The sequence below is a fragment of the Hydra viridissima genome, unplaced genomic scaffold, assembly GCF_058129835.1.
Source record: "Hydra viridissima isolate aposymbiotic clone 2 unplaced genomic scaffold, HvirCarnegie_v1 scaffold_7, whole genome shotgun sequence".
Taxonomy (NCBI): Eukaryota; Metazoa; Cnidaria; class Hydrozoa; order Anthoathecata; family Hydridae; genus Hydra; species Hydra viridissima.
In genome coordinates this window covers 11046326-11065532 of record NW_028324306.1, presented here as the reverse complement: position 1 = coordinate 11065532, position 19207 = coordinate 11046326, and the positions used below count along the sequence as shown (strand labels likewise).

General features: G+C 31.8%; 2 protein-coding genes, 1 long non-coding RNA gene and 1 pseudogene across 6 annotated transcripts in view; 2 read left to right on the top strand and 2 right to left on the bottom strand.

Annotated features, from left to right (window-relative positions):
* The window catches only part of LOC145184517 (intraflagellar transport protein 22 homolog), a 10856-nt gene extending 9017 nt beyond the window's left edge, over positions 1 to 1839 (top strand). For 2 of the 3 annotated variants that reach the window (XM_090093896.1, XM_090093897.1), the window contains one exon: positions 1360 to 1839. In XM_090093896.1, coding sequence (XP_089950022.1) covers positions 1360 to 1508 — 149 coding nt within the window. In that variant the 3' untranslated portion in view covers positions 1509 to 1839. Of the gene's footprint in view, positions 1 to 38 lie in introns of all 3 variants that reach the window. The other variant, XR_016454442.1, reaches the window with a different exon arrangement.
* Positions 1840 to 6842: 5003 nt separating this feature from the next.
* Positions 6843 to 15221, top strand: LOC149886123 (uncharacterized). 2 transcript variants are annotated; one of them, XR_016454490.1, is made up of 4 exons: positions 6843 to 9666; positions 14329 to 14426; positions 14525 to 14842; positions 14917 to 15221. It is a non-coding gene; the product is annotated as an uncharacterized LOC149886123 (long non-coding RNA). The 2 variants fall into 2 exon arrangements; XR_016454489.1 differs by lacking the exon at positions 6843 to 9666 and having other exon boundaries at positions 12989 to 14426.
* Positions 7270 to 9130, bottom strand: LOC149886124 (uncharacterized; annotated as a pseudogene).
* On the bottom strand, positions 10739 to 12188 carry LOC145200917 (uncharacterized). Its single transcript, XM_080074590.2, has 2 exons — positions 11453 to 12188; positions 10739 to 11281 (listed from the first exon to the last, which is right to left on the bottom strand). The coding sequence occupies exons 1-2, from the start codon at positions 12089 to 12091 to the stop codon at positions 10739 to 10741; spliced, it is 1182 nt and encodes a 393-aa protein (XP_079930716.2). The 5' UTR covers positions 12092 to 12188.
* Positions 15222 to 19207: the final 3986 nt, after the last annotated feature.

Below are 19207 nucleotides of genomic sequence, written 5' to 3'. Positions count from 1 at the left end.
CTAACCAAGTCAATCCATTTTTGGATTGACTTGGTTAGTTAAATAGAGAGTCACAAATAAAGAACTGATCTATCAAACTTTTAAACTAGACACAAATAAACTCTCATTTGATCAGTAGTATGTAAGGTTTTCACCGTTTTTAGTGCAGAGCCATGACAAAGATGCAGTATTAGCGATTCTAAACCGGATTTTTTTTTTAAGTTAGTACTTCAAATAGTTCGAACCTAAATGAAATAGACAAAAAATAGTGCTTTTCCTCTTATTGGTAAATAACATGAACGACAGTGTGACGGATTTTAAGAAATTTGAACTGTGAAACACTGATGTATCATTCCTAACAAAATCACCTCTGCTCTCTGTAGAGCGTTTGAAACAACTTAATCCATATAGAGGCTTGAAACATCAAAGTATCCATTATTGAACTTCCATATTGCAAGGATTATTTTTAAAAAACCACACCAATGAAAAGTTAGGTTTAATTTAAAAGATATGTTGACTAGTCTGATCTCTGCGTCGTGCAGTATGTAGTAATTATTGTAGTACTTGTCATTATAATGCTGACAAGTTTGTCCTTAAAGTTCACATCACTGCTTCTTTTAAGGTTAAAACATTGTTTGAAACTCTTTTTTTTTTTAACTTTTTAACAGATTAATTGATCATGTCGGCAGTATCCATTCTTAAAAACATTTTAGTATTTTTCGTCTCAATCAGACCATGTCGCTCGTACAGTTATCGCCAAACTACTTCATTATAATCTCCTCTGTTTTAGTCAAAAGCTATTAAAAAGCACTTTTCTTTTAATTCAGAAATCAACTTTCCTTGTGTAGCATGAAAGATCATTTTTTCAATTATATTAGTTTTGCCGCCCGAAATCTTTATGCAACTTATCATCTAGATCTCTGCGCATCAAGTGGTTCTATATCAAATCGAATCTCAAATCGTATTTTAACATAAAATTTTTCACTTCCTGAACTATCTAATAAGCTTTTTAAAGGGTACTATTTATGGCCTATTTTGTTACACAGCTCTATTGTTACTTTTAGAGGCCGTTTCTAAGCGGCCTATAGTTTATACTAAAAAGGTTATTTAGAATAAACCCAGCAGGCATACAACGTTGAAATAACGTTGATCAACGTTGATCAACGTTGTTTCAACGTTGTGTGCTTGCTGGGAAGTGTTTAGTTTTATGAAGCTTATTTAAAGTCATCAGGTTGTACAACCTGATAGTGTTATAATGGTTACTAATATAGTTACAATTATTATGGTTTATGAAACATTTTTAATACAATTTATAAATAACTGCGCTGTTAGGACTGTTAAACTTTTTTTTAAAGTTTTTATTTGAAAATGATTTTCTAGGCGGAAGTTTAGGGCGTGTTTCCGTCGCAAATACGAACTTTGAAGAAGATCCCGATGGCATCCGGAATGCTTTTAAACGATTTCTGAGTTCCGTGTTGTCGCATGTAAATGACAGCAGAGATCAAGAAGAACTTAGTATAATTGAGTAAATTTGCTGCATTAATTTTTATTCAACAATTTGAATATTAACATGCTACTCGAACCTTTCGAACTTTTAATATCTTTTTTTGAAAAAGTGGCCTGTTTGAATTTTCGTAAAAGTGGCCTGTTTGAATTTGATTAAGTCATTTGCAAAATCTATGACAGTGATTATTTTTTTTTTAATTTTTTTTTTTAAAGTAGACGGATTTTTTAGAAGTAATTTATAAAGATCAATTTGCACAGCATATACTCTAATTAGCTTGTACGTTAAATTAAGAGTTAATTGCTCTTCTTGTGAGAGAAATGCTGCTTTCTGAAAGAATATTCTATCTGCTAAAATTCGATGTTGTTGGCTTCATTATACGTCTATCATGAATATACAAACAAAATCACGACACTTTTATAGCGAACATCGTATGTATTCTTAATCTAAATATCTAAATACAATTCTAGGTGTTCTTTTGGGCCGGTCTCCAACATGGCTCTAAGACCTTGTAACACATCCCCAGAAATTTTCTTTTTGATTATCATCAGAAATCATTTCCTCATTCAAAAAATGTGAACGACAACTTTTTTTTGTGGGGGCCTAATGAGAAATCACATATCTTAGGAGAGTGCGCAGGAATTTTGTTGTTCAAGATAGGTAACTAAGAGGCATGGGGTATACTCAAATTTATAGTATGTTGATACTGGTATCGAATGAGGATGACTTGCAAAAAGTTCGGGTAATTGGAGCTAAACCAACCCCGCCCCGACCACTAACTTCCCCCTTCCTAGAACTACGTCTCCTTTAATCATAAACTTTTTGTTCTATCATAAACTAGATCAAAGTTCATCAACAGATTTCAAATTTTATCAAAAAACTCTTTTCGTTTAAGATTTACAACCATACAAAGCTTAAAATTACCTCCAATTACCCCCTGAATTAACTTTAAATGGTCTTAACTTTTTAAACGAAAAAAACTTTTTTTGATGTTATTTGAAATCTGTCGATGAATTTTGATCTAGTTTAATATAAAACAAGCAAAAAAATGATAGGGTTTTATGACATTGAAGAACTTGTTGTAATGATTAGGGGTGGAAGTTAAGGTTTGTTTTAGTCTAACTAAAATTAGTCGACTAACTTTTTAGTCTAACTAAAACTAGTTGATTAAAACAAGATTTAGTACTAAAAACTGAATAAATTATACCATGAAGTTTTCACACACGATGGCACATTAATGTGGCGGTTGAATGTCCCAATTATGGTTCATAGGGGCTAGTCAAATCAAATTCGTAACGTATTTAATCAAATTTGATTATTAGAATTTTTTCCCAGCTCTGAAACAACTACCAATGCGGTTGTTGCAACTGTTTATAAACACCCAATGGACACGGAATCTAAAAAAGGCATCCTTTAGACGTTTAATTAACATTCCGGAGTTTCATTGAATGTCTAACTCGGGATTGGGAAGCGAACTTGTTGGGGTATTTTTGTTCTCACGATCACGAACCACCGCGATTTTTTTGAGAAACATTTTCATTTGACTTAACAACATTCTTGAATTTGGAGTTCGCGCAATGCCTAAAAGTGTCATATCTGAAAAATCAAAAAATCCTGCCCACGCCGCTAGTAAAGCTATATACGAAAAGTAAAATTTTCAAATGAAAAGCGAAAAGAAACTTGCTGATCGATTCATTTCGAAAAAAGGTTTTCGGAACCTACCGAAAGGACTCAGTTAATAGAAATAGTAGGAGAGAATTGCGAGTTGACCCGGACAAAAATAGTATAAAGCTGAAACTTTGCACAGAGGAAGTAGACAGTCTCTGGATGAGCGTAAAAAAAAGCCCCGTTGATTGCGCTACGGGAACATCCCTTTTGGGGCAAATTGGGGCAAAAAATAGGCTAATTTTGACAACACCAAAATATCATTAACTATATATCGTTGAATTGAGAATTTTATGCTGATCAATATTTATATAAGAACTATGACTTGAAAACAATTATTTTTTAAGTTATCTACGTTTAAAAAGTGTAAAAGTGTTAAAAGTGAATGCCGCGCAAAACTTCATTCGATTTTTTGTTTTCAAAAGAAAATTTTTACTGCGAAAAGCTTCATCATTTCTTTTGTTTTCATAAAAAAAGTTTTCAATGAAACATTTTGTATGAATGGATAATTTAGTTTTACTCCGAAAAAAGGTTGTGTCTTATTATATTGAAACTATTATATGGAAAAGTAAAACTTACAAGTTAAACGTTACGTGTAGTAAAAGTTTTTACATTTGAAAAAAAAAATAATGGATCTTGTACATGTACTATATTACTATCATAAAGGAATTTTTAGTTGCAGAGAGAACTTGAAACTGGTACTTGCATCTTCAAACAATCTCAAAAATGCTAAACTTATTTGCCGCATCAAATATCATTCAAACTATGCCAAGTGCTCCAGGTTTTATTTGCAAGAAATGCAATACCTTTCAGAAACGAATCCATGGTTTCATCAACAATTTTTAGATGGTCGTCACGCAGTCCGCCGATCTGAAAGGTATTGGACTGGCCTATCTTCTGATCTTGTAATAGAGCAGACCCTGATGCGGTCTATAAAATGCAATGGTGGTTTAACTAGAGGTAGAGGATTTGATGAAAATGTACGCAACCTATGGACAATTAGCATCTGTTATTCTGCAAGTGTTCATGAAGCAATGCATAAATTATCTGGATTTGACATCGGAGTTACGGAAAGCAATAAAAAATGGGTATTAAAAGATTAGTATGGGATTATGAACATTGTGAGTTGTTTTATGACTGGTTTTCTGTAAGAAATCCATTCAATACTGTCGATAGAAATCTAAATTCATTATCTACGGGTCTTGTATCAGTCAATGGTGAAGATCTTGTCAATTGTGACGAGGCTGAGAACATAGGTGTTCGTCTACAAACATTTCTCAACGGCCTTAAGTTCAATGAAGCAAAGTTTAAAAAGAAGAATACATTTTTTTCTTTAGATGTTTTGACCAATAGCGTAAAACTAGACAAACAAACTGATTGTTGTGTCGATCCAACACTCCTTTTTAATAGACTTGCAGCAATTGCAGAAAGAGAGGATGACGTTGAACTATATTTTGATTATGAGCTTACTCATCTCCCACACCCATTATTTAAAAATAACCTAATGCTGAAAGCAAACAAATCATCTTTGCGCAAAGCGATTCTTCCTGACGACGAAATTAAACCAAGTACAAATGTCAGTTTTTGCAAATATGTGCTTGATGGAGGTTCCTTACTCCACAGAGTTCTTTGGAACAAAGGTATGAGGTTTGTAGAAATTGTTGAGACCTACATCAGCTATATAAGACAAAATTATGCCACCACTTATATTATATTTGATGGTTATGATAAGAAATCTTCAATTAAATCTAATGAACACATCAGAAGAAAATGCAAAGGTTCTTCCCAAAATCTTGTTATAAGAGAAAATAATCAGGTTCCGTACTCAAAAGGTTTTTTTCTATCGAATTCACACAACAAGGCACAATTAATTTTACTTTTGTCAGATTACCTTAAACGAGATGGATATGAAGTATATATTTGCAAAGGGGATGCTGACACGAAAATTGTCTCTAAATCGTTGGAAGTTGCAAAGGAAATTTCACCATGCATTGTTGTTGCTGATGATACTGATATAGCAGTTATGCTAATGTATCGTTGGAAAGATGAATTAAATGAGATTTTTTTTTATCAAGAAAGAAAGAAAAAACTCTAGAGTATTAAAGACGCTCAATCTCGAGTAATGGATTTTAAAGAACATCTGTTATTTGTTCACGCATGGTCAGGATGTGACTCGACATCTTCAATACTGGGAAAAGGAAAACCTAGTTTTTTAAAATTACTGCAAAAATCCAATAATATACAATCAGTATCTGAAACTATTTCGGATTACTGGGCAACCAAAAAAGAAGTTGGAGAATCTGCAGTAAGGGCTTTCATTGAACTTTTTGGTGGAAATGCAGAAACTTCGTTAAGGAAAATGCGGTTGTTATTTGAAAGTTTAGTTATAATTTTGTGGATTTAAGTCACTCATTTAGATTTAGAAAGTGTCATATTTTCATAGTATTTTTCTTAGGTATTTAAAATATAAACAAATGGTTTGTGAAGGAATTATTAAGCCAGAAAAATACCCCCCACATACCGTGCTGCTTATTTTCATGGTCTTAGAGTTCACCTATAAGTTGCTGAATGGAAAATGCTAGATGAATCTTTCAACTTGGATCCTAAAGAATGGGCATGGAAGTTAGATAATGGTTTCCTTCTTCCAATACCAACAGACAAAGATGTGGCACCACCCAATATATTAAAAGTGATTCGCTGCGATTGTAAAACTTCGTCAAGAAGTATGTGCGGAACTAATGTGTTCTTGCAGGAAAAACGTATTAAAACGCACGTCTGTATGGTGGCTGTCATAGGCAAGACTGCAGTAATAAAACGGTAAATTTTATTTTTTAAATATCCACATAATCTTCTTTAAATATATTTGTTTTTTTTGGAAAACAAATATTTTGCATTTTTAGGATTTTGAAATTGAAGAAAATTCAAGTGATGAAATTGAAAACGAGAGAAATTTACTTGATTTGTTTTGAGAAAAGTAAGATATCGGACATCTAATTATAAAGAAATTTGCATTCAAGTCTTAAAGTTATTTTAAAAGAATATATTATTTTCTAATTTTTTCCCATTTAAAATTACGCACAGACAAAAGTTATATTATTATTTTTTGAAAACAAAAAATATAACATTTTAACGATTTTACACTTTTCAAACGTAAATAAATTAAAAAATAATTTTTTTCAAGTAATAGTTCTTACATAAATATTGATCAGCATAAAATTTTCGATCCAACGATATAAAGTTTATGATATTTTGGTGCTGTCAAAATTGCCCGTTTTTTGTACCCCGAATTGCCCCAAAAGGGATGTTCCCGTAGCGCAATCAACGGGGCTTTTTTTTACGCTCATCCAGACACTGTCTACTTTCTCTCTGCAAAATTTCAGCTTTATACCATTTTTGTCCGGGTTCGACCCTATTTTTCGCTAATTCTCTCCTACCAAAAATATCAGTTAAATCTTCATAAAAATTTGCATGCGTGATAATTGACACTTATGAGTAATGAGCATTTAACTACCCAGCAAACATGCTTTCAGCGGACCGTGATGCGTAAAGCCGCCGCCGGTATGCCGCTACTGGCCCACTGTGATGCCTAATGCGGATTGCCGCTGCTGGCTAACCGATAATGGACCGTTATCTCGATTTTGTGTTGGCTTACCGCCGCTGGCTGAAAAACGGCAAAACGCTTCGTTGTGGATACGTTTATAAATCGGCATCCAGCTTCGGTAAACGCATGGCGATACATTATAGTTTTACCAACACAAATCACGGTTTGTAGATTTGGTGTCCTAATATCAATGAAATACCCTATGGAAACCCTTTTAAAGGGTGATAGTGCATGTCATATGGAACACAAAATGAGTGATTTGAAAATCCTGGATTAAAATCCAACAGACTTATTTAGCTTTGAATGTTTTACTACGAAAAACCCATACATTTAGGCTATGAGTAGCCCAAAAAGTTTGTTGAAAAAAAATTTTTTTGCATTTTTTTTTACAAAACACAACATATTAGCCTGTAAAATTCAAACCAATATTCTTTAACTAATTTATTTTCTAAGTGAGTTTGTTTTCAAGTTCTGTTACAACCTTGGATTTACATTAATGGATTACTGAGAAAAGGCATGTTCTGAAGAAAATTTTCTTTTCTAAAAAAAATTAAATTCTCTTGCTGTTGTAGTCAATGACACATTTTAAAAGGTGACTTGCATAATTTGGGTGCAATGGATCTCTCTTAAATCTCTCCCAGTGAGATTTGAAGTTGGAATGTAGAGCTTCTGTTGCCTGCTCACTGAAGAGGCCGAGTCCAATTTGTTTCATCTTGATGAACTGTGGCACGTGGTAAAACACTGCATGCACTTTGGGAGTCACAGAAATAGGAAGGTTGGTGTAGCTAAGTTTGAACTGTTCAATCTTGGATTCATAGTCAGGGTCCAGGCTTTTTCCAAAGCACGAAGTGACCACTGTCTTGAATAGTGTGAGTGTTTGAATGAAGCCAAGAGCTGGACTGAAACCTTCATTTTCTGAAAGCTGTTGAAGCGTATCCAGACCTCTTAGAAGCTTCATGCAATCGTTCCCATTGAAATGCCCCCATGGTAAGGCTGGATAGGGATATGAAGTGATGGAGGCCATTCCTTGGCCCTTGGCCACAGGTCGCAAAGATTTTTAAAGATGTGGTTCACAACTCCAAGTAATAAGTGGAGCTCCATTGGTGGAATAGCCTCAAGGACAAACTTGTCATCTTGAAATTCAATCAAAGGCACATGAATGACATTTTTGAATTCCTTCGACTTTCTTGAATCTCCTCCTGTCTGGATGTATTCAGAATGCTATCTTCTGATCTGGCCAAAAGTCCGAAGTTGTCCACAATTTTCAAGACCTGGAGATGTAGCATCACACCAACAACAGTGGTGTTTGCTACTGTGAGACTGAATGCCACAAAGAATGTTGGCCAGCTTTAGGTCACAAGAGACAACCAAAGAACCTGTTTGGCATTTTTCTTTGAGGTCAAAAACGGCCTTCACATTCTGGTAACTCTCAGGAGTGTTTTGTGACAGTGCTATCAGCATCTGCTGCTTAACACTTGTTTTTTTGGTTGATGCTGGTGCCATCAGCTTGATTGTTTTCTGTACTGGACTGTGTGGAGGAGTCTCATCTTCCTCCAACACAATGTGAGTGAAGCTCACTTTCAGAAATTCTCCACCAACATCAATCCTGAGTTTTAAAATGGAAGATTCTGATAGTTTTTGTGATGCTCTGAAAACATCACTGAGATTGCTGAGGCTCTGGCAAAGCACAACTTGACAAGCTTGATCATTCTCTGCCAATCTAATGTTGCTGACCATGAACTGATCATTAAGTTTCTGGCCGGCTTGAGCAAACTTCAAAGGAAAACTTGGCTCCACCAATCTAATTGGGCTGATTTGATTTAGTGCTGAACCTAGTTTTCGCATGCCATTGTTTGAAAGTCCTGTACTTTGCTGAATTTGAACCATATTTTCTGTTGTGAGTGGTTCTTTGAATAGCTGCTGAGCCGATGACAGACCTTTAAAAACAATAAAATAATATCCATTAGGAAAAAAAAAATTAATTCTTGCAATGAGAATGATTTAAAGTAAAATTAGGTTGATGAAATAAAATTGAAGCAGGGTAATTAATTAAGAGATGAATTTTCAACAAAAGCAGTTGCAATTAGCATTTTAACTAATATAAAAGCATTCTGGTTTCTTTTTCTCATAATTAATTATTACAGGTCATAGATTAAATGTTTGTGAATCAACATTTTGAGTGCCTTTAATTTAGCATAATAATACTATGATAATTAACTAGACAATAGAAGTAATTACCTCTCCTCAATGGCAAAAAGTTTTCCACAAGGCTGACTGAGTCTAATAGTGCCATTTGGAGATGCGCTTTTGGATGCTAAGACTGCTGCAGCCACTTGCTCTGCACCTACGGGATCATCTGTGACCATTCTTCTCAGGTTTTCATGGCGAGTTCTAATGGTGCAGTTGTGAGGAAGTCCTCGGCCAACAATTGACAAGCACTTTGTGCAGCGCTTTTCAGAACTCTAAGAAGTTTGCTTTGGAATTTTTTCCTCTGATTTTTTGACTTTGTCAAACGGATGCTTCTCCTTTCCTTTGATCTTGGCAATTTGGCATAAAAGGCACTCACAAACTGACAAAACTCTGGTTGTAGGTTTGATAGAAATTGACTTGAAGTCAAAAACTTTTTCCAATTTGAGATTTGCATTAAACAACAAGTAGCCAAAGGCACTCTTTCATCACTAAAATCTATGTCTGTTTGAATCAGTTGAAGAATTTTCGCATTATCGTATGCAAAAGCTTATAAACTTCTTGACCAAAATTATGCTTTGGATGTTAATGAGGGATTTCAAAACCCTTTATTTTGGGCTCCCATAGGCATGCACTTTCACCCCTTAAAAGGATTTTCATAGGGTATTTAATTGATATTAGGACCCCAAATCTACAAACCGTGAAATCCAGAGCTGGCTTTCGGATATCGGTAAGCTGTCGTTATAACACCAAAAGCAGGCATTTCAATTGAAATGCCTGCTTTTGGTAAGACTTAAATTGATCGATTTTTATATGGTGACTGTTTTATAAAAAATCCACTGATTATAACTTATTAGTGTTTAAATATATGCTTAAAATTGTTATTACATTTATTTTTTAATAATAGTTTACTTAATATTTATAACTCTGATAAAATTATATACTAAGTAAAACAGTAAGTATTAAATAAATAAGATGTAAAAAAAAATCAAATTAGTTTTTAGTCTTAAAATATAAATTATATATATAAATTTATATTGAATCTATATCTATATAAGCAATAATTCTAGCTATATTTAAAATATAGCTATAATTATTGCTTATAAATATTAAAAGTTATATGGTTTTAACATTGTTATAATCTTATAGCTATACTTATAGCTATACTTTATAATATTAAGTTTAGATATTGATATAAAGTATAGATATAGATTCAATATGTATTTATAAGACTCAAAATTAAAAAGGCTAATTATATATATATATATATATATATATATATATATATATATATATATATATATATATATATATATATATATATTAGGGCTGTCCAAAAAAAATTTTTTTTTTCAGATTTGATTGCATAGTTGTTTATTTTGTGCCATTTGACATAGTAATTGACTGTGTAAAAAATCTTTCCAATCAGATAATGTTTAGGGGGTGCTCAATGACCATAAAGTTTTACGAAAAATGTGAAAGAAAGTTCCACAAATTTCTAAAACCCGGTTAATTAGATTTTTCAGATTTGATCAGTTTTAATTATCTCTAAATATTAAATTCTGAATACAAATTACAATCCACATCCACTTTAGACTGGTTTATTAGCAGAGAAATTAATGAAATAAAATACTGCAATACGACTAAAGTTCTGCGGTTTTTGTTATATCAGAATTTTTCCAAAATAAAACACTAGGATTTTTAACTCTTTGTCATTGATTAAAATACGAGTTATAAACAAAAAAACATATGAGCAATTAACATTTAATTATCGTAATGTTATAGTTCGTGCAATGTTAATGCTAGCGAGGATTATAACTCTTCAGAGTACACTTTCTGGCATCTGGCACTCGCTTTCTGTGATCCTCAACCACCTGAATTAACCTCTGCATTTCAGATTCATTCCTTGTAATTGATTCATTAAACATCGACATTAAAGCCACAGATCGTTCGGCAGCATCATTTACTACTTTCAATGAATATACTAAATTTTTTCCTTCTTGGTATTCTGGGGAATCATTCCAGGTAGCTGGATCGTTGTTGAACAGAAAATCAATATCAACCTTCATTGACCGCAACGCACTTGCTGAAACTGATGTCACCAGCATGTCCAGAGATTTCTTCTCTAGACTTTCAATGTTCTTTAATTTGATCAACCTTTCAGACCAGTTCTCACTGTGAAATTTCATGTTGGAAATCATTTTTCGCTTCTCTTCCGTTTGAAGTTTGTTTGAAAACAAAGCTAGTGGGACCAATTCTGGTGAAAGGTACCACAAATGGTTTTGAAAGTTCTTGACTGCTGCTTCGGAAATCGTTTTATTCACAACTGCAAACTGCTTAAGTTGCTGAAACAGAAACAAGTCATTAACTGGAGCATTGCTGGCATTTGTGCATGATATCCAAGATTTTACATAAACCAGACTAGCAAATAAGCAAAATTCACAGAGATTTTTTTCCTCTTTTGTGGTCAACTTGAACTCTTCACGAAATAAATAAATCTTAAAACAATAAATAACCTTGGCCATCCAGCGAGCCATGTGATAAGCACCAGGGATCTTGAAATGATAATTTTTCTCTTCTTGATCAGGCAGTTTTCCAAGTATTAACAGACAGAGATCCATGATTTCTTTGTAGTCATCCCTTGGCATTTTAACATGCAGGTTTTCTTTGAGGAATGCAATCACTTCATTTTGTAGTTCTTGCACCAGGGGTATTTTCATTCGAATGTCATCCAGAGGTTTAAAATTTCCTTGATTAACTTTGGGCCAATATTGCTGAAATCTCTGGAAAAGAGGTATGTTGGGACCAGATGATGGTCCAAATAGTGATCCAAACACTCCTGCTACAATGATCTCATGAACATGGTGTCTGCAAGCGAAATATAACAAATTTCTACCTATATGTTTCTCTAGAACTACACATGCACCATTTTTGGAGCCAGTGTTAGAGGCTGTAGTATCAAAACTCATTCCAATAACATCACCAATTATGTCCCAGAAATTAAGCAGATGAATAACTGCTTTTGCTTGGGCTTCTCCAGTTCCATCTGACAGTTTTGCTATTCCAAGTATTTTGTCAACATTGTGACCTGTCACACCTACAGATAGCCGGTCAACATTTGCTTTAGGGGCTGCAGAATTTGTACGATCTATCATCAGTTTGCCATCCCAGTGGACGATTAATGGTGGTTTGTCCAAATCGCAGAATTCAGTTCAAACAGTTCTAAAACTCAATACCATATTATACAAACTTATCATTCAGTTGTTGGTTTATGCAGCTGCAGCAATATATTATAATAATTATTACTAAAGAAATTAAATAAATATTTTAAAATTAGAAATTATTATTATCTGCACTTAATAACAAACAATACACTACCAGACTACCATGCTAGTTTTCTGTAATAGTTTACTAAGGTTAGGTACTATCAAAATATTAATACATTTGTTGTCAAACTGAAATTCCAAATAAAAATAATATTTATACTTGTAAACCTTTTTATTCTGTTTGAACAAATTCTAAATTGAGTTAAATAATAGTATTAAAATTATGAATACAAATTTTAACAAAATGATATAAACACAGTTGTTTTAAACACTAGCAGACATTTTTTAGTCTGGTGCCCTGATGACAGTTAATCTGCTGCACTTTAATTAATCTATATAGCACGCAATCAGACAATATTTCAGTGGAAAAAATCTAACTAACCAGGTTCTAGAAATTTTTGGAACTTTGGAACTTTTTACACGTTTTTGACGTTTTTCGTAAAACTTTATGGTCATTGAGCACCCCCTAAACATTATCTGATTGGAAAGATTTTTTGCACAGTCAATTACTATGTCAAATGGCACAAAATAAACAACTATGCATTCAAATCCGAGAAAAAAATTTTTTTCCTGTGTTCACATGAACAGCCCTAATATATATATATATATATATATATATATATATATATATATATATATATATATATATATATATATATATATATATATATATATATATATATATATATATATATATATATATATACAGTCAGTCACAAAAGTTTTCGTACACCTTACAATTTAGAGAAAACACTTAATAAAAACCATTTTAAATGCCAAAAAATAATTTTATATCAAAGTAACAAGAATATATTGTACAAGAAATAAAAAATATTTGACTAAATAAAAATATTTATTTGTAAAACTGAAAAAGTTTAATTTTTGAATTTATAATATGTCACAAAAGTTTTCCTACACTAAACAAAACTTGTAATAAAAAAACAAGAATATGAAAAATTAAAAAATCTTTAGTATTTTGTTGAGCATCCATTGGCATTTACACAAGCTTTTAATCTTCTATTCATCAATGACACTAATTTTTCAGTATAAGAAGACAGAATTTTATTCCATTCTTCTAGTAAGATATCTTTTAGCATATTAACATTTGTTATTCTGTTTCCTGACTTGTCTGTCTAAATAATCCCACACATTCTCTATTTGGTCAAAGTCTGGTGATTGGGGAGGAGAATGCAGTTGTTTTGTAACATTGTAGAGCAACCATGATTTTACAACATAAGCAGTGTGTTTTGGATCTCGATCCTGTTGAAATATCCAATTATTTCCTAATTTAAATTTAGCAGCATCTGATTTCAAATTATTTTTTAATGTCCAAATATACCCAGCAGTTTAATTATATGTATTTTTTAATATATATCAGGTTTAGTAAATAAAACAATTTATATAAGTTTCAGTAATGAGCTTTTGGACAAGCATCAATTTTTCCAATGCCATTAAATAAAGTTTTCCAATGCCATTAAATAAAGAGGCATTTTTTATTTCAGAAGAGGAATAACATTTTTAAATAAAATAAACATCTTTATTTACAAATTTGTTATCTTTATTTACAAATTTGTTATCTTTATTTTACAATATTTAATATATTTTTAAATATTTTATTTTTTAAACTCACTGGAGTAAAGTATTTGTGCAATAAATATTACTGTTTCCATGTTTTTCATATCCATTCCCTTTTGCTGTAATCTCTTGTATATGAGATTGTTAATGAGAATTTAAATTGATTGTGATATTAAATGTTACCAGTGAATAAAGTAAGATAGGTTTTATTATTTTAATGTTATTTGTTTCAATGTTGTTTTTGAAAGAAATCCAAAATATAAGTTCTGGAGTCTGTCTACTGTTTGAAAAACTTATATACTTATTTACTAAACCATTTTATTCCAATCAATTATTTGGCTTTCTTTATATTTTTTCAAGGTATTTTTGTAGTATATTATATCAGGCTATGATTGTTAAATGTGCTATGATGTTAAATGTGCAAACTATATTTTAGTTCATCAAATTATATTTTTATTAATGTGTTCTGTTTCTGATTCATTCTTTTTTAGATCTGCACTTGTGTCTTAGGCCTATGGTTTGCAAAAGGTTCACCATTGCGCTTAAGTTGCTGATTGTTTCACAGTTTGATTTCCAACCTGGCATATAAGTATATCATTTTTAAATACTATTTTATTTGTTAACTTAAAATTAAAATTAAAGATAATTTTTTTAATGAAACAATAATTTTTTTTTATTGTTCATTAGCCCCTCAAGCATATTGGTAGGAATAGGTATACCAGGTAGAGTATTTAAGGTTACTGTATATGAAGTTTTATTTTTGAAAAAAGGCACGCAATATGACTTTATTTTTATATAGTTTTTTTTTAAAGATGTTTCCTTAGTTAAGATAATGTAGCAATATATATAAGCAATGTTTTTGTTGTTTTTATGTTTTAAATTATGCTTAAATAATAAAATTAAGTATATATTTATTCAATGTAAATAAACTTAGTATCTGGAGTTATTTGTCAATAACTGATGATCAGACTATTTTAAACAAAAACGTTTTTAAGGGCTGAGAAGGTAAGTTTATTATCTTTGTTGTAATAGCTCTAACTGTTTCAATATTTTCACTATATATCATTGTCTGCTTTCAGGTAAAAGTTAGAAGTCTGCAGACTGCAACGTAAATCGATTTTCAACACATTATGGCTTTCCGAGTATATTTATTTTTCGATTGAAATGAGAATAAACTAAACTTAAAGATATGTTTAAAATTAATTATTTATTTTATATTTTATATTTTAAACGTTCGCTAAACGCAAGTTAAGCAATAACCTATAGATACAAATATTTTATATATTCTGTTTTAAATAAAAAAATATTAATGTGACTTTAATATTCATATTGTAATTGTAAATTGCAATCTTAAAATGATTTTTATTATAACTTCTGATTATTCTTTTTGTTTACCGAGCTTAAGCGTTACCACGTATGACCTAATGATTTACAGTTGTGGTAGTGTTTTTTGGTGCAAGGAGAATTTTAGTATAATAAATTCGTATTTAATGGCTATATACCTATGCACAAAATCAAAAGGTATTTGATGTGCCTTCCAGGCATCGGCAGGATTTGCTATTCTTTTATGAGTAAAAATTGCGCTGAAAGATATACACAATTTTGCTAACGATAAGTGCGTTCTATTCAAACAAAAATACAAAAATAATATGTATATCAATGCATTCAAATCTTAGTGAAAACTTATTATAGGTCCTATGCTATTCCGCTATCGCTTTATCATCGGTTTGCCGCTGACGGACCGTTGTTCAAAAGTTTTCGATTTGCCGCCATCGGTCCGCTGCCGAACCGCCTGCAGCTTTCCGCTTACGGACCGATGTAAATATGATGTGCAAGCCTACGCGGCAACGCAGCGGGCGGCCTACGTCGGCACAGCATAAGTGCTGACAGTGGTCCGCCCGCTGACAAATTACAAACAGTTTGATATATACAGATATTTTATTTTCACATTTCTTAAAAATAAAAAGGAATTATTCTCTAATTCATATGAACCTTTGTAAGTTTGTAAAGATTCTAACAAATGTGATTTCAATATTACAATTAAAGGAGGAGTTTCATTTTTATCCTTAATTAGCTGCTTCTCAAGGTACTTTATACTTGGAATAATTAAAGAACACGTTGCATACCTATCGCCAGATAGTAAAACGCTTATTTGATGAAAGCTTAATAAAGCATTTACTGTTTCTTTTAAGTTTACAATTTGATCTTCATCAAGTAAATATTTTCTCATATCTTTTGCTGTTTTGTTGTTTCGAATTAAAGATATCTTTTACGTAGGAGTGAAGCTTAAGCATTCGCTCTGCCATAAGAAACGTAGAGTGCCAACGAGTTTTCAAATCTTGAATCAAATGAAGTATGTGATTTCTTTCGACACCTTGTCGCATTTGACTTTCTTCTAATAAATCATTAATTTGAGAAGAATGATTGAAAGATGTAACAATTTTCCTGCACTTAGTTAATGTTCTTGCAATGAAAAAGAATTTAGACGAATTATCTTTTTCACCTTCTTTAACTAAAACTATGACATTTTTAACTAGTTGCAAAATATGTCCCATGCATCTTATTGATTGAATGTTTAAAAAAACTTTTAAAGAATTTAGACAGTTGCGTACGTTACTGGCGTTGTCTGATACTATACTCATTATTTTATCATCCACTTTAAATTTTTCTACGATTTTTAGCAAAGCCTCTTTTAGATTATCTGCATCATGGCAGCCATTAATGTATGCAAAGCCCAAACAAAAACTGATGAATTTTGTTTTGTCAGAAATGAAATGTGCAGTTGCAGATATGTAACTATAGTTTTGACAGGACTTCCATCTGTCAGTTGTTCTAGTTAAAACTTTAATTGATAATAATTTTGACTTCAAAAGTTCAACTTTTTCTCGATATAAATCAGTTAAAAGAGATCTTAACTTTTTTTGGCAAGGCACTTTATACTTAGGATTTAAACACAAAACAAATATTTTAAATGCATTACTTTCTACCAACATAAATGGAAGACAACATACAATAATGAAAAATAAAAGAGCTCTCTCAATCTTATCGCTAATTTCTTTTGACAAGCCACTCGTAGTTCGTTTTTTTTTCGGCGTTATTATTTCGTGATCATGTTCAAGATGGTAATCTAGTATACTCTTTGATGTTTTACATGAGTACTTTTTAGGTCTGTTATTATTAAATTGATTGCATATCCATTTTGATGTTTCCTCCTCGACTGAGTAATATTCGTATGTAGTTTTAGCTTCTTCTTCAATGGACTGAGTATCAACTTCAATTTCTGTTTGACCGGATGAAAAACTTGAACTTGTTTCGCTATCGTTATGATTTACAGGGTTTTGTTCATCTATAGTCTTTCTTTTATCCAATCTTTTCTTTAAATCAGATATTGGAGCAGCATATTCAATTGGAGAAAACGTATTATTGTTCGACATTTTAAAATACAATTTCTTAAAGTAAGTTTAAAGATATTTTTGAGAATAACGGTTTATCTAGTATATAGCGGGAAACCATTACTTTGAGCACACCTGTCCGGAGAGCCTCAAAACATAAAAGTCATGCTCAAAAAGTAAAACCAATTGGGTTTGGTAGCCCATACATCCATGTTTCAAAAAATAAAAAATTTGAAATCATCTGCCTAGGTCCTAGGAAAAAAAATGACTTCGATTTTTTAGATTTTTTTGTTCCTTGCTTTATCGCTCGGAGAGCCTCAAACCACAAAAGACAAACTAAAAAATAAGAAATAAGTAATAAAACTTACATTACTATTATTGATATGCATAGTCTATACATAGAGGGTTTAAAAATAAAAAATTAAGCCATCAGTCAATCTGTAGGAAATCATTGTTACTTTGAACTTGTCAGTCATTTTGACCTTGCTTTTAATGGAAAACATTACTTTAACCACCATTCTTTCTTTGAATTTGAATCATTTCTAAACTTAAAACATTGTCGCAAAATAAAAAAACTATTAAAGTAGTGTCTTTAATTAAACTTTGGCAAAGGCTTTTTCAAAATTCTAAATATTATAGGTTTTATTTACTGTGGGTTTTTTTTTACAAATTACAATTACACGCAGGTTAAACAAATAAATATTTAAAAAGATTTAATCTCATAAATAAATTTTTGAATCAGTTTAAATAAATCCATAGGTATTTTCTCAGTTGATTTTTTTTTGTCACAAACACTTATTCTAAAGTAGCAAGGTTTCAATGTTCATTAAAGATGCAACAGATATATTTTACCTAAATCTGCTTGCTATTGTATTCAACTACACATCTTTCAAGCCAATTTCCATATTGTGGATGTAATTTTGAATGTTTGTATCTTTGCCACTGAACAGAAAAATCGTGATGAAGAGCTTCTAAAGATTGTTCACTGAAAGGACCAAGGGATTTTTTCTTCATTCTGATAAAATCATCAATGTGAAAAAAAACGATGTGCGCTTTTGGGGTCACACTTAAAAATCCTAGACTTAAAAAAGATGTCCGAAATTCTTCGATTTTTTTTTCATATTCCTTGTCAAGGACGTTTCCAAAGCAAGCTATAACAACAGCACTGAATTTTTTGAATGCATCAATGATGGCCAAAACTGATGAATCTAGGTTCTCTAAGAGCTGATCTATCACTTCAATATTTTTCAGGAGTTTTTGGCAATCATTGCCAGCAAATTGTCCGCCATGATATGGTTGGATTGTGATGTTGAGTCTTTTTGGCCACTCATCTGCTTCTGGCAATGCTTCTTTTAGTGCTTTGAACAAGTGATTTACATCAAAACCTTTATTGAACAAGCTCAATAAAGGTTTTGATGTTGCTGTAATTCTCATGTAGATCCTCTGCAACTGCAATTAGAAATTGCTTTTTAACTCCACTGTCTTTTAGAGCTCGAGAGGTGACAATTTTTTTTGAAGGTGGACTGCTTGAATCATCTTCATCATTCATTCTTTGAAGACTTACTGTAAGCTTTAGGCCTCGACCTCCATCAATCCCAACTTTTATTAGATGACCTGCTTGAAGTTGTCTCTTAAGTGAAATTTTTGCTAGAAAGTCAGAGAGATTTTTGCAGTGAACAACTGTGTACTCTTTGTGTGGGATATTTTTGCCTGATGATGCAATTGTAGTTTTTGTAAAAAAATTTGTAAGTTGCAACCCTGCTTCATGAAAATTTGCTCGATAGTTTGGCTCAAAAAGAGGCGATTTGGAAACCAAATTTAGTGTTGTTGCAAGTTTTTTGACTCCAATATTAGACAGCTTGCTGAATTTGCACCAGGTCTTGGGCACTTAATTTATACTTTTCTGCAGTTGTTGATTTTGAACATGATGCTCCTAAAGACAAATTTTAAAAAACCTTTTTATGAAATGTAATCTTAG

Coding starts and splice junctions, on each gene's coding strand:
- LOC145200917 (XM_080074590.2), bottom strand. CDS start 12,091: ATGATAGATCGTACAAATTCTGCAGCCCCTAAAGCAAATGTTGACCGG. Junction 11,282..11,452: donor TGGCTCGCTGGATGGCCAAG/GTTATTTATTGT, acceptor TTTCTGTTTCAG/CAACTTAAGCAGTTTGCAGT.